Source organism: Staurois parvus, unplaced genomic scaffold (assembly GCF_062004578.1).
Source record: "Staurois parvus isolate SC_StPar_1 unplaced genomic scaffold, SC_StPar_1.0 ptg000468l, whole genome shotgun sequence".
In the NCBI taxonomy this organism is placed as follows: Eukaryota; Metazoa; Chordata; class Amphibia; order Anura; family Ranidae; genus Staurois; species Staurois parvus.
In genome coordinates this window covers 1,246,268-1,258,723 of record NW_028318264.1, presented here as the reverse complement: position 1 = coordinate 1,258,723, position 12,456 = coordinate 1,246,268, and the positions used below count along the sequence as shown (strand labels likewise).

General features: G+C 41.3%; 1 protein-coding gene across 2 annotated transcripts in view; it reads right to left on the bottom strand.

The window, feature by feature from the left end:
- TMEFF1 (transmembrane protein with EGF like and two follistatin like domains 1) overlaps nt 1–6,804 on the bottom strand; it is a 295,872-nt gene extending 289,068 nt beyond the window's left edge. The window contains exon 1 of one of the 2 annotated variants that reach the window (XM_089689044.1): nt 6,128–6,804. In XM_089689044.1, the coding sequence (XP_089545170.1) occupies nt 6,128–6,284 (157 nt within the window). In that variant the 5' untranslated portion in view covers nt 6,285–6,804. The remainder of the gene's footprint in view (nt 1–6,127) is intronic. The other variant, XM_089689043.1, reaches the window with a different exon arrangement.
- Nucleotides 6,805–12,456: the final 5,652 nt, after the last annotated feature.

Sequence of the window (12,456 nt, the reverse complement as noted above, 5' to 3'; positions counted from 1 at the left end):
GCAAAGTGTCACTTCTTCAGTGTTGTCACATAAAAAGATATACTAAAATATTTACAAAAATGTGAGGGGTGTACTCACTTCTGTAAGATACTGTATATACCGTATTACATAGGACCTATTGTACCCCACCACATCGGTGTGGCTGGACTATAGGAGACCTAGAAATGCACTGGAGGTGCCCAAAGCTCTTCTGATACTAGAATGACGTATTGCACACTATATAAAAAAAATTTTCGTATCAACTTCACCCCGATACCAAATTATGTTTATTTTGGTTTTGAAATGGCCATGAGGTACCACTTCTGTAAACAGTACCCTACTTGGAGAGAAACAAATTTTTAATCAGAGAAGCTGTCCCCTTAAATAGGAGAAACTAAAGCCCCTTACACACAATGAGAATATTGGACAAATGATAGTCTGTTTTTTTTAAAGCTAGTCCCAGATTGAAAGTGAAGAGGTCAATAAAGTTATGAAAATTCTTGTACGACAGAAAAAAAAAATCAGAAGTGATGTAATGTATTTGTATTGTATTTTCAGACAAAAACCATACTGATTAAACAAAAATCGTACTCTCTGGTATCGTATAAGAAAAAATGGCATGCTTGTCCCTTCAAATAATTTTGGATGAAAGCTGTGTACTTACGATCAGATTATTGTACGATTGCTTCGAAAGAGGTATTTTTTGTATAATTTGCATGATCGCATGTATTAGGCCCCATATACACTGGACTTTTCTGAACAATGGAAACTGACAGCTGTAAAACGTAGGTTAAAAAACGTCTGTTTAGTCGCGTTTTCATATTTATGCGCGTTTCTGAGCGTTGGCGTTCAGAAGAGTTTTTTTAAAGATAACCTCAGGAGACCTTCCAAAATGCCAAGAATGCACTGAATAACAGTAAAAAATTAACTATTGCAGACATTTTGAGAGAAATAGAGAGAGCAGAAGCAGAGAGAGCAGTATTTGTTGAGATTAGCTGTCTTTTTTTTGTGGTGTTTGGATGTCGTTCCAGCTCATTTCTGTGCAGAAATTATTGCAGCAGTGTCTAACATATTTTCTTTCATGCGAAACCTAAAAGTATGGTATACCGGGTCCATTTGAGTACCAGGAAAACGCTTTGCATGTATTTTTCATGATGAAAAAAGGCTCTGGACAGCATCTGGAAATGGAAGAGTTAAAAAAAATTTCAAACGCAAACGCTTATAAACACAGTTAGTCGCGTTTTTACAAGTGTTTGAAACGCAGATAAAATCTACTCCTGAACGCAAGTTTTCTGTGTTCAAAAAACGATTGTAAACTCAACTGCCTGTAAACGACTGTAAATGACGATGTGTACATGGACACATAGGAAAACATTAGGGAGAGTTCAGAGGCTGCTGAAAAAAACGCAGAACGGTTCCTAAATGTGAGTTTTTCAGCTGCAGTGTACATGAGTCCTTAGGTTTAGGGGTAACTGGCTAGACACACCCGACTTTGCCACCATGTCATTGATTGCTCTTCCAGTGTATTTGGTAGTTATTCTTGTGCCACTCATTAGTCTTATCAGATTATCCTGACAGTATATTTATTACTTTACAGCAACTTCAATCATTAAACTCCCCTATCTTTATATAACTGAATGTTAGGTGTCTGCTGAGGGTGGGATTCTCTTCATTACTCGCCCCTAATGTACACAGATTCCATTATAGCTGGTTATGTTGTATACTATATAGTTTCCCCCCTTCTTTTTTCTGTGATGGTGTTCAGGTCCTTCCTTCTCAGCTGATTGCAGGATTGTGTGGCTCTGGGGTTTGAGATAGGGATGGGTGGGAAAGAGAAAAAGTTGTTTTTCCCACCTGTATTGTTAAAACAAAAAATACAAAAAGAAACAATGGATAAGAAAGCCAGTGCATTTCCACAATTTGCATTAAGTATCAACCAGACATATGGAATTCTGCACTAGCCACAACACATCAGAGAAGAGGGCAGGGCATAGCAGGAAAGGTGCAAGGCTTTAAAAACAAGATGGAAAGCATGCCTTTACAATAACAGGCCTTTGCCATAGAAGCTCAATACTGCATGCCCACGTTGGCTAAACACGCTATGAATTCTGAGCCCCCTTAACTTTTGTTCTCTTTCAGTGTCCAACAGAGATGTCTGTCTGAGAGCAAACAATATACTTTCTATGTGGCTGAGGTTTTTATGTCAGCACTTGTTAATCAGTAATGTTGATTGACGTTTTATACAAAGATACCTTCTACAGAAGAAACTGTATATTTAATATATTAATAGAAACATTGTACAGTAGGCAGTGAATGAAGAATTTAAAAATCTGTTTATGTAATGTAATAATGGAAATATATTGCAAAAGGCATTTAGAATATGGAAGTCAAAGTACACTTTGGAGTAAGTATTACAACACAAGTTAAATATGTTTAGAAATACGAAATATTGACCCTTAACATTTGCTTTTTGCATTTTATGTACTATGCAGTACTGTAGTCCCTTGTACAGCAAGCATTTAGAAAGTGAACATCAAAATATATGTTAAAGCTGTACTGAACTAAAAAACAATCATTTAATATAGTGTAGCTTATCAATCCTTAAATGTGTTAAAGTTAACCTATCGATCCACTTCTCATGAATGGTCCTGCCGAAACATTTCCATTCGATCAGCACTTTCAGCCATTGGGATTACCAGATCAAAATAAATGTAAAAAAACACCTCAAGAAGGTATCTAATGCAGCCACCACATCTAAGAATTGGTAATATATTACATATTTTACTTTTGGGTTTGGTACTGGGTTTGATAGGAAAGTAGTACAGTACTGGGTGTCCCAAGTTACACAATACTTATCCTCAATGTTTGCTTTTCTCTCTTTATGTAACATAATGAGGGGAATTTATCAGCCTGGAGCAGCCAGAATCTGGAGTAGTTGTCCATGACAACCAATTAGCTCCTATCTTTGATTTTCAAAGTTTAACAGAACAAGCTGAAGATAGAAGCTGATTGGCTGCCATGCACAACTACTCCAAATACGATCTGCTCCAGTTTTGATAAATCCTCCCCTCCCCAGTGCAACCGACTTGAACTACAGCATTCTAGACCTATATATCTTTTGAAATATATAATACCTGAATAAAGCAAAATACTCAACTTTATATATTGCTGGGCAAAGCATTTGATTGGTCTAATTGAGGATAGCTATACAAGATCAAAAAATCATTGAAAATATGATATAATTCTGGACTGAAATGGTTAACTGCAAAGCATGGGCGTCACAGATGAAGGAATAAATCAGCTACAAAGGCAACCCAGATGCATTGGATGCGTGTTCCAGTATTTGAGACAACACAATTAAGTTAGTGCTTTGATTTTGCAATTCACAACAACCCATGACAAGCTCATTACAGGTGTTCAGTGTTCTCGTTAAACACAGGTGAGATAATCATCGATTCTTTTTTTTTCCTATTTAAATTACCATTGCTGGGCCAGGAATACAGTTATAAAGCATGGAACTCATCCCTGGGGACTGATTTTCTAACCCCTGACCAAGATGTTAATTCATGCTGGGACTACCTTCATCCTGAAAGAGGTGCCAATCTTAAAAGAAGACACATCTCCAAGTCTTCACAGCAGGATACGGGATAAATTGATCTTGGTAATACACATTTTTTTTTTCGCAGTGTGTTCAAGTGACCTATATACCTCGTTAAAGCCCACTGTTAATAACAAGAACACACTAACCTGTTAACCTTTCTTTCCACAAAACTAATTGCATCACAAAAGAAAATGGGACGCGTCAATCATATGGAAACAGCTGGATCCTATTCCTAAGCAATTTTATATAGTCAAATATTATGCTTAATAGTAATCAAACATTATCATCTGTTATCATTCGCCTTAATGCAAAAACAAGGAAAGAAGCTCACAGTAGGCCAATGTAATTCATACAACATGGTGACTACTTTGGCAGTAGGGTAATTACTGTATCCCTTAACTCTAATTGAATGCTTATTCATACAGCGGTCATACAAGTAATGATCTGATCTAACCATTCTACACAGAATGGGACAACATGATCGAATCTATGAAGTATTGAAAAAACACATAATGTGTCATTAATCGATTTTGAGCAAAACCTGCTCATTCTGGTCGGAAAATCCAATAGCAAGAAAAAGATAGCTGATTGTTATGTTTATGGCGCATCAAACAACCTTTCCAATCAGTAAATTGATTGACAATAAGATCGGATAAAAAAAATTGCTCTGTGCATGGCCACCATTACACAGCACATGACAGAACTATCAATATGTTAAAGCAGAAACATACACCTATACAGCCAATGGACTAGGCTCGGAATAAAATAACGGGTAAGCACCATGCAAACAAACACCATATTTTTTTGATGACATCAATCAATTAGAGCGATTCTCTGTCCCTGCGTTAAAATATATTTATCGAGTTAAGCCTTTTAGCCATGAGGCCGATAAAGAAATACACCATTATGAGTGATTAGCATAAGTTGCCGTTATTATGCCATTGTTGAGCGTCCCTTAGGGGATGGAAATAAATTAACCCAACATTAATAAATGAGCCTGACCAAAACTTCATATTAAGTACACATTGACCAGACTGGAATCATCGAAAACACAGCCAGCTTAATAAAAATGGAAATACAAGAATGATTCTCAGATGCAATGTTATCTTTTCATGAACTGACATAAAAGCTAGAGTGCCCGGATAGGCATGAGCCACTGATGTGCTCACAGGCTGAATGCAAGCGGGACTTTGTGCATGAGTGGAGCAGCTGCCAAGGCTTTATTTATTTATTTGATCTGTCCACTACAATCATCTTTCTGTGTCAATTCCAGTCCTAAGGGTCGGGTCACATGGCACAATCTGCACTCATTTTTGCCACTTCCTAGCAAGTGCGTTCTGCAGAAAGCGACCAAAAACACAGGAACACCCCAGCAAAATACAACAAGGGGAGCGGTGTGTTTATTAATGACTACTGCTATCCACCTGCCAGGGTCCAGGCTCTGATGGATCATCTGCCTACACACTGGAACAGCACAGAAGGACTTGCACATCCTTTTGTTCGCAGTACACCACCAACACAGGAATATCCTAAAACAATAGCATTGTCTTATGAGGTGGCCTGGCGTTCTTTGTTAGATCACCCATTCATACACAAATCTTTTTTTTTTTTTTTTATAGGCTACTGGAAATAGCAATCACATTATGACTTTACCGATCAAAACATGTGCACAAATCCACAATCGCAGATGCAAAATGTAATATATATATACACGTGTGCATTCTGGTATCTATATTTTATATAGATAAGAGCTGTACGCGTATGATATGCTCAAAATGTAAATTTGTAAAGTGTTGCAGAAACTGTTGGCACTGTATAATAACATTCATTTAAAAAAAAAATGGTATTTAAAATATTGACACATATATCAAGATAATTAAAAGCAGTTCCATAGCAGGCACATGTACAATGCTACGGGGTATGTAACGAGGATATCATATTATATTATAGGTAGGCGTGTATGTGCCCATTATGTTCATACAGAAACATGCTCCATGCACAAAACTGGCAGCTCATGTATATGTGTGTTTGTGAATGTATATACATATATCATTTTTTTAATTGATATGTGTGTATATATATATATATATATATAAAGAGCGAGATTTTTTTTCTTTAATATGTGTGCGTGTGTGAATATATATATATATATATATGTGTGTGTGTGTGAATATATGTGTGTGTGTGAATATATATATATATGTGTGTGTGTGTGTGTGTGTGAATATATGTGTGTGTGTGTGAATATATATATATATGTGTGTGTGTGTGTATGTGTGAATATATATATATATATATATATATATATATATATATATATATATATATGTGTGTGTGTGAATATATATACATATGTGTGTGTGAATATATATATATATATGTGTGTGTGTATGTGTGAATATATATATATATATATATATATATATATATGTGTGTGTGAATATATATACATATGTGTGTGTGAATATATATATATATATATATATATATATTTTTTTTTTTTTTTTTTTTTGTAATGTATTTGTTTTTCTATATAGTCTACATTACCTGAGCAGTTGATCCCCTTTCCTTTGCCATTGTGGCACTCGCTGGGCAGCTGGTTGGACGCCTGGACGCCGGAGAAGGCTAAGAAGACAAGCACAGAGGAGGTGGACCAGAAAGCCAGGGGTCCCAGCAGCCTGGAAGCAGGATGCAATCCTTCCATGATGAGAAGCAGGATGCTGGTGAGACAAGAGGCAGGGGTGAGAAGGGTGAGAGCTCGCTCCAGCAGGCCAGGAGCATCAATACCAGCACAGAGCACAAGGCAGGCTCCTCTGTGGATTCTCCAGCACACACCACTTCCTACTCATTCCCTGTCACTCCTGCTGTTCTCAGGTGTCCCTCCACACAAGTACAGGATAGACAAGGGGTCCAGGGATGTCCAGGGAGCAGCATCAATAATTGTCATGTAGGGCAGAGTGTGGGCTCAGCAGCTGCATTCAGAGGAGGACTGTGTGCTGATCAGGAGGATGCCATCCCTCCTCAGAGCCATGCCACCAATAAAGGAAGTGGAGCCCTGTGTGTGTGTGTGTGCTGGCTCCTCCCTTCCTCCTGCTCTGCACTGATTGCCCCTTCACTGCCTGGGCTCGGGGTATTGTTCAGCAGGCACACAGCCTGTCACCAGCCACGAGATGGGTGCAATACGTGTGTCTGCTGGCAACAACAAAGGGAGTGAGTAGATAGGAGGGAGGGGGAGGAGGAGAAGGATCAGCACCACGTGACTCCTTGTCTGCTATTCAACCTCCAGTACAAGTGAACCCTCAGCATCCTCTGCCAGGACTGGGAACTTTCCTTTATGTCTTTGGATGGGAGAGATACTGGAGTCACTACACAGATGACACCCCAGCTGATCACATCTGATAGAATGGCTGCTACATTCCACATCCGTTTTATTTTTGTAAGCATTTGTTTTCACAACCAGCCTATGCCAAGGCACAGTTACAGTACTAAGGGATTGATGATTCAGGGAATACATTATTATTATTATACAGTATTTATATAGCGCCAAAGGGTATGCTCAGCACTGTACAGTAGCAAGGGGGACAGAAATATTTATTTCAGGTACTTATATAGCACCATCCATTTACGCAGCGCTTTACATATATATTGTACATTCACATCAGTCCCTGACCCTCAAGGGAGGTACAATCTAAGGTATATGTAAACAAATGAGAAGTTTGTAAAAGAGTATTGTATCATTTGTTTTTGTTTTGTTTTCATCTTTTTTTTTAATGCATTTTTTTTTTATTTTCACAAACAGCATCAAGATATATGATAATCCAATATATTTATACTGAAAAATAAAATAATGCCAAGACACAGATATCAGTAGTAGCATAGTGATTGATGATTCAGGGAATACATTATTATTATTATACAGTATTTATATAGCACCAAAGGGTATGCTCAGCGCTGTACAGTAGCAAGGGGGACAGAAATATTTATTTCAGGTACTTATATAGCGCCGTCAATTTACGCAGTGCTTTACATATATATTGTACATTCACATCAGTCCCTAACCCTCAAGGGGTGTACAATCTAAGGTATATGTAAACAAATGTGAAGTTTGTAAAAGCAGAGTATTGTATCATTTGTTTTTGTTTTGTTTTCGTCTTTTTTTTTTATGCATTTTTTTTATTTTCACAAACAGCATCAAGATATATGATAATCCAATATATTTATACTGAAAAATAAAATAATGCCAAGACACAGATATCAGTAGTAGCATAGCGATTGATGAATCGGAGAATGTGTAAGAAAAAAAGATAAAACAGTTTGTAAAAGGTGAAGTGTAACTTTTTTTTTATAGAGAGAAAACAGGTGGCGCACACACCTAGTGCATTATCCAAGGTTTATTGTAGGAGTGAAAGAATTATTATTATTATACAGTATTTATAAAGCGCCAATAGTTCACTCAGCGCTGTACATTACAAAGGGGGACAGAACATGTGACAGAACAATACCAATACAATGCAAAACATGAGGGGATTGAGGGCCCTGCTCTTTCGAGCTTACAATCTAGGAGGGAGGGGATGGTGGTACAGGAGGAGATAGCTGTGGGGGATGGAGTGGTAGGAGGAGTGGAGGAGGTCGGTCAAGTTAGCAGGGGGTGGGGTAGGCTTCCCTGAAGAGATGGGTTTTCAGGGTGCGCCTAAAGGAGAGGAGAGTAGGTGATAACCTGATGGGTTGGGGCAGGGAGTTCCAGAGGATGGGTGACACCCTGGAGAAGTCCTGGAGGCGGGCATGGGAGGAGGAGACCAGGGAACTAGAGAGAAGGAGGTCTTGTGAGGAGCGGAGTGTGCGTGCTGGGTGGTACTTGGATATTAGATCAGTGATGTAGTTCGGGGCAGTATGGTGGACAGCTTTGTACATCAGTGTTAGGATTTTGAATTTGATCCGTTGCGCAATCGGAAGCCAGTGGAGGGATTGGCAGAGGGGGGTGGCGGAAATGGAGCGGTTGGAAAGGTGAATGAGTCTGGCAGCCGTATTCAGGATGGACTGAAGCGGGGATAGCCAGCGGCGAGGCAGGCCAGTGAGGAAGGAGTTGCAGTAGTCGAGTCGTGATATGATGAGGGAGTGGATGAGCTGTTTAGTGGTTTCTGGGGTTAGGAACGTGCGGATTTTGGCGATGTTGCGGAGGTGGAGTCTGCATGAGTTTGTTAAAGATTGGACTTGGGGCTGGAAGGATAGGTTGGAGTCCAGAATGACACCAAGTACTCTGGCCTGCAGGGCAGGTTTGATATTGGCGTTGTTGAATGTGATGGAAAAGTCAATGGGGGGTGGGGTCCGGGCTGGGGGGAAGACAAGAAACTCGGTTTTGGAGAGGTTCAGTTTAAGGAAGTGGAGAGACATCCAATCTGATATGTCGCTCAGTAGGTGTGTGATTCAGGCAGAGACCGAGGGGGTGAGGTGGGGGGTTGAGAGATAGATTTGTGTGTCGTCGGCATAGAGGTGGTAGTTGAAGCTGTGGGAGTGTATGAGTTGGCCAAGGGAGGAGGTGTAGATGGAGAAGAGAAGGGGCCCAAGGACAGAGCCTTGAGGGAATAATAAAAACATACTCACAGACAAAGCATGTATCTAAAATGCATAGAAAATGACAATGGCCACAACGGCAGGCAAGGTGTTCTCACTGTCAGTGCGGTCAAATGGCTGATGCGTTTCGGGGACGAATCCCTTTCCTCAGAGCTGATGACCAACCTCTGATGCTGATGTATGATGAATGGAAAGTAAGAGCCTTGCTGTTGATGCCTTTTTTATGCATGCTTTATTTTCAGAAATAGCATCAGGATAAAAGATAATGCAGTATAATGATATTGAACAAAAATAATGCCAAGAAACAGGTATCGGTTGTAACACCGTGACTGGTGAATTGGAGAATATGTAAAACAAATTAGACTAAAAATAGTAAAAGAGTATTGCAGTATCTATTGTAATAATGTTTTCTTTTATTTATGCACTTTTTTACTTTTAGAAATAGAAATAGCATCAGCATAAATGACAACAAAATACAATAACATAGAACAAAAATATTATCAAGGCACATAGTTCAGTAGCAACACATGATTAGTGAATCAGTAATATCTTAAAAAAAAAATTATATACAGGTGTGTGGCAGTGCGGTATCCTGCCATGGTGGAAATCATGATGGAGACACAGGATTCTCAACTAAACAGGTTGAGGGGCTCCAGGCAGTTCTCACAATGCAGAGGAAACTGATTTATAAGTTTCCTCTTTGGTTTGTAAAGCCTGTTTTGGGACCTGTAGCCTGGAGATTTCTTAGAGATTTGGGAGGGATGAAATCTCCAATCCTGGGCCCATATTTTGGGAGCAGCCAGCGTGCTGATTGCACAGGTGTGTGCAGGCCTTTTAGTGGAGGCCAGGCCATGATTCTGGGCTCCACCCCGGCAAACGGAGTCGGGAGGGCTCCACCCCAGCAGGCAGGAGGTCTCTGCCGTGGAGTCAGGTGGGCTACACCTAGGAGAGGTGGAAGCCAGACTAGCTGTGTGCTAGTGCCATACTTTGGGAAGAGTCTGCAGGAGGCAGACTTAAAACTGCATACAAGCCAGGAGGCTGAATACTGTTCATTTGAATTCGTGTGATGGTGGATACCCCTGCGTGGGAAACCCTTATGTTATTGAACTGTCATTTAAATAAAAGTGGGCAAACAGGCCCTTAAAAAATAAGCGAGTTGCCGTGTGCTTTGAAGAAACTCTACCACTTGAAGCGAGTTCCCACATATGGTGGAGGATGCGGGCAGAATTGGAGATCCCTGCAAAAGTAAGTTCATCAGTTATGTGAACTGTGTTTCTGTGCAATGGACAGCACAATTTGGTGTGTGTGCAGGTGAGGAGAACCTGCCTTAAAGAGACAGTACTTCATTTCTTTGTTGCTGGACTGTGCAAAAGTGTTGTGAAGTGACTGTGAAGATGGGGCGGTCAAAGCAAAGAAAAGAAGCAAGATTTGCGGAAATGAGAGACGGAGCCCTGTGGCTGGAGGGAGTGGGAAGTGCATGTTGTTGCCGCTGGCAACACTGGTGAAAGGAGACCAGCTATGAATGTGCAGAGTCCTAAGCTGGAAAAAGGCTGCAGTGTTGGAAGTTTGGCCAAGATACTGCCGCAAGAGCGCTGTTTGCGGTGCAGTGAATGGTGGCGCACTGTCTCCAAGTGCCCATTATCCCAGCTTCCAGTGCAAGGTGACACAACCAGACAAAGGTCTGGGTATGCAATTGGGAAGCCTGCTTGGAGTTCCAGGAAGGAGCAGCCGGCTCCCCAAAAGTTTCAGAAGATTGTGGTTGCCCATAGCAACACATGTGACTTCAGGCCTGCTGACCCTGTGAGAGAAGAGTCGTCTGCAGAGGATTGTGGCAACGCAGAGATGAGAGTTCAGCGCATCTGGAGGAATCCACAAAGTTCAGCGGGGAGAGTGCCATCTCCCATAGCAACAGGAGAAAGCCTGCCAACCAGGAGAAGGGGTTACAAGGGAGATGTGGTTCCTTATCCAAAGAAGCTTATCGGTGGAACCATACCCTGCCTGGAATGTGGTCAGTTTGGGCATGGTATCTTTACCTGCCCCAGATTATGGAATACCACTGATGAGGGTGCTACTGAGCAAAAGGCTTCATCTGCAAGCCCAGATTCATTTTTAAAAATGTTGGCAGCTACCCCTAGCAACAGGGATCTGGTGTTACCTGCAGGGGGTGTAAGTTGGTCCGGAATGGCTGCAGTGTTGCCCCGTGACCACATGGGGAAGTCAGTCTGTGGAGACACCACAGAGGAGAGACAACGCACTCAAGTGAAGGCTATGACACCTGCTTCAGGAAATGGTAAGACTGTTTCAGTTTGTGGGACTGAGTCCAAGGAAGTGAGAGTGTGTCCTTCAGGGAGTTCCACAATACAGATGGACATGGACTGGCTGCTGTGTGCTACCCTGAGTAGTGGGGAGGCACAGGGAACAGCCCAACGATTAGCAGGACTAAATATGGAAAAGGACATGGGGACTCTGCAGGTGCCTGCTATAATCCAGCAGAAGGCTGGGGATGGTAACCTAGGGGTGACCAAAACTGCCATGGCACCGTGTTCCCTAGTGATAGGTGCTGCAGAGATGCCCAGGGAAACCTCCCAGGAGCCCGCAGTGACGGAGCAGAGGATTTCCCAGGTCAGCTATGGAGCTGCAGTCATGTCTATAGGTAATGAGAATGCTGATGGTCATGCCAACAAAAGTGTTACTGTTGGTAAATGTAAGGTTACGGTTGGTGATGGGCTAGCACAGCTCACTAAGGATAACCGTGTTGATGTGAATATGATTGAAGATATGTTGTTGCCCTTGGCAACAGTATCCAAGGCTGCAAAGGTGTCCATGGAAACTTCCTGGGAGCTCTGTGTGTTGGAGCCAGAGGATGCCTGGGACAACTATGTTGCTGCTCTGGACAAGAGAGTACTTGACACAAATGATGATTTAAATGCTAAAACTGAAATTTTTGAAAATGTTCATGGTGATAATGGGTTAACTGAGTCTGTCAGTACTGACAATATGTATGGAAGTGTTCCTGAGGTGAATGAAGCGCCATCAGAGTACGGTGGTGAAGGTGTGGTATTGCAACCTGTTGAGGTTAAAAATTTAGTGCCACAGTTTTGGTTGAACAAAAGTGATATATGTGATGTGTCTGCTGAGCCACTCTGTCCTGTGTCTCCTCCTGCAGTTGGTGCGGTACTGCGTAGTACCTCTGATTGGAGCGCAGAGAAAGTAGACTGGGACAGATGGGCTGAAAACCTGTTGGCTTTGTTGAAAGGGACCTCTGTTTCCAACAATGAAGTGGACACGACTTCTGCTGTGCTAAA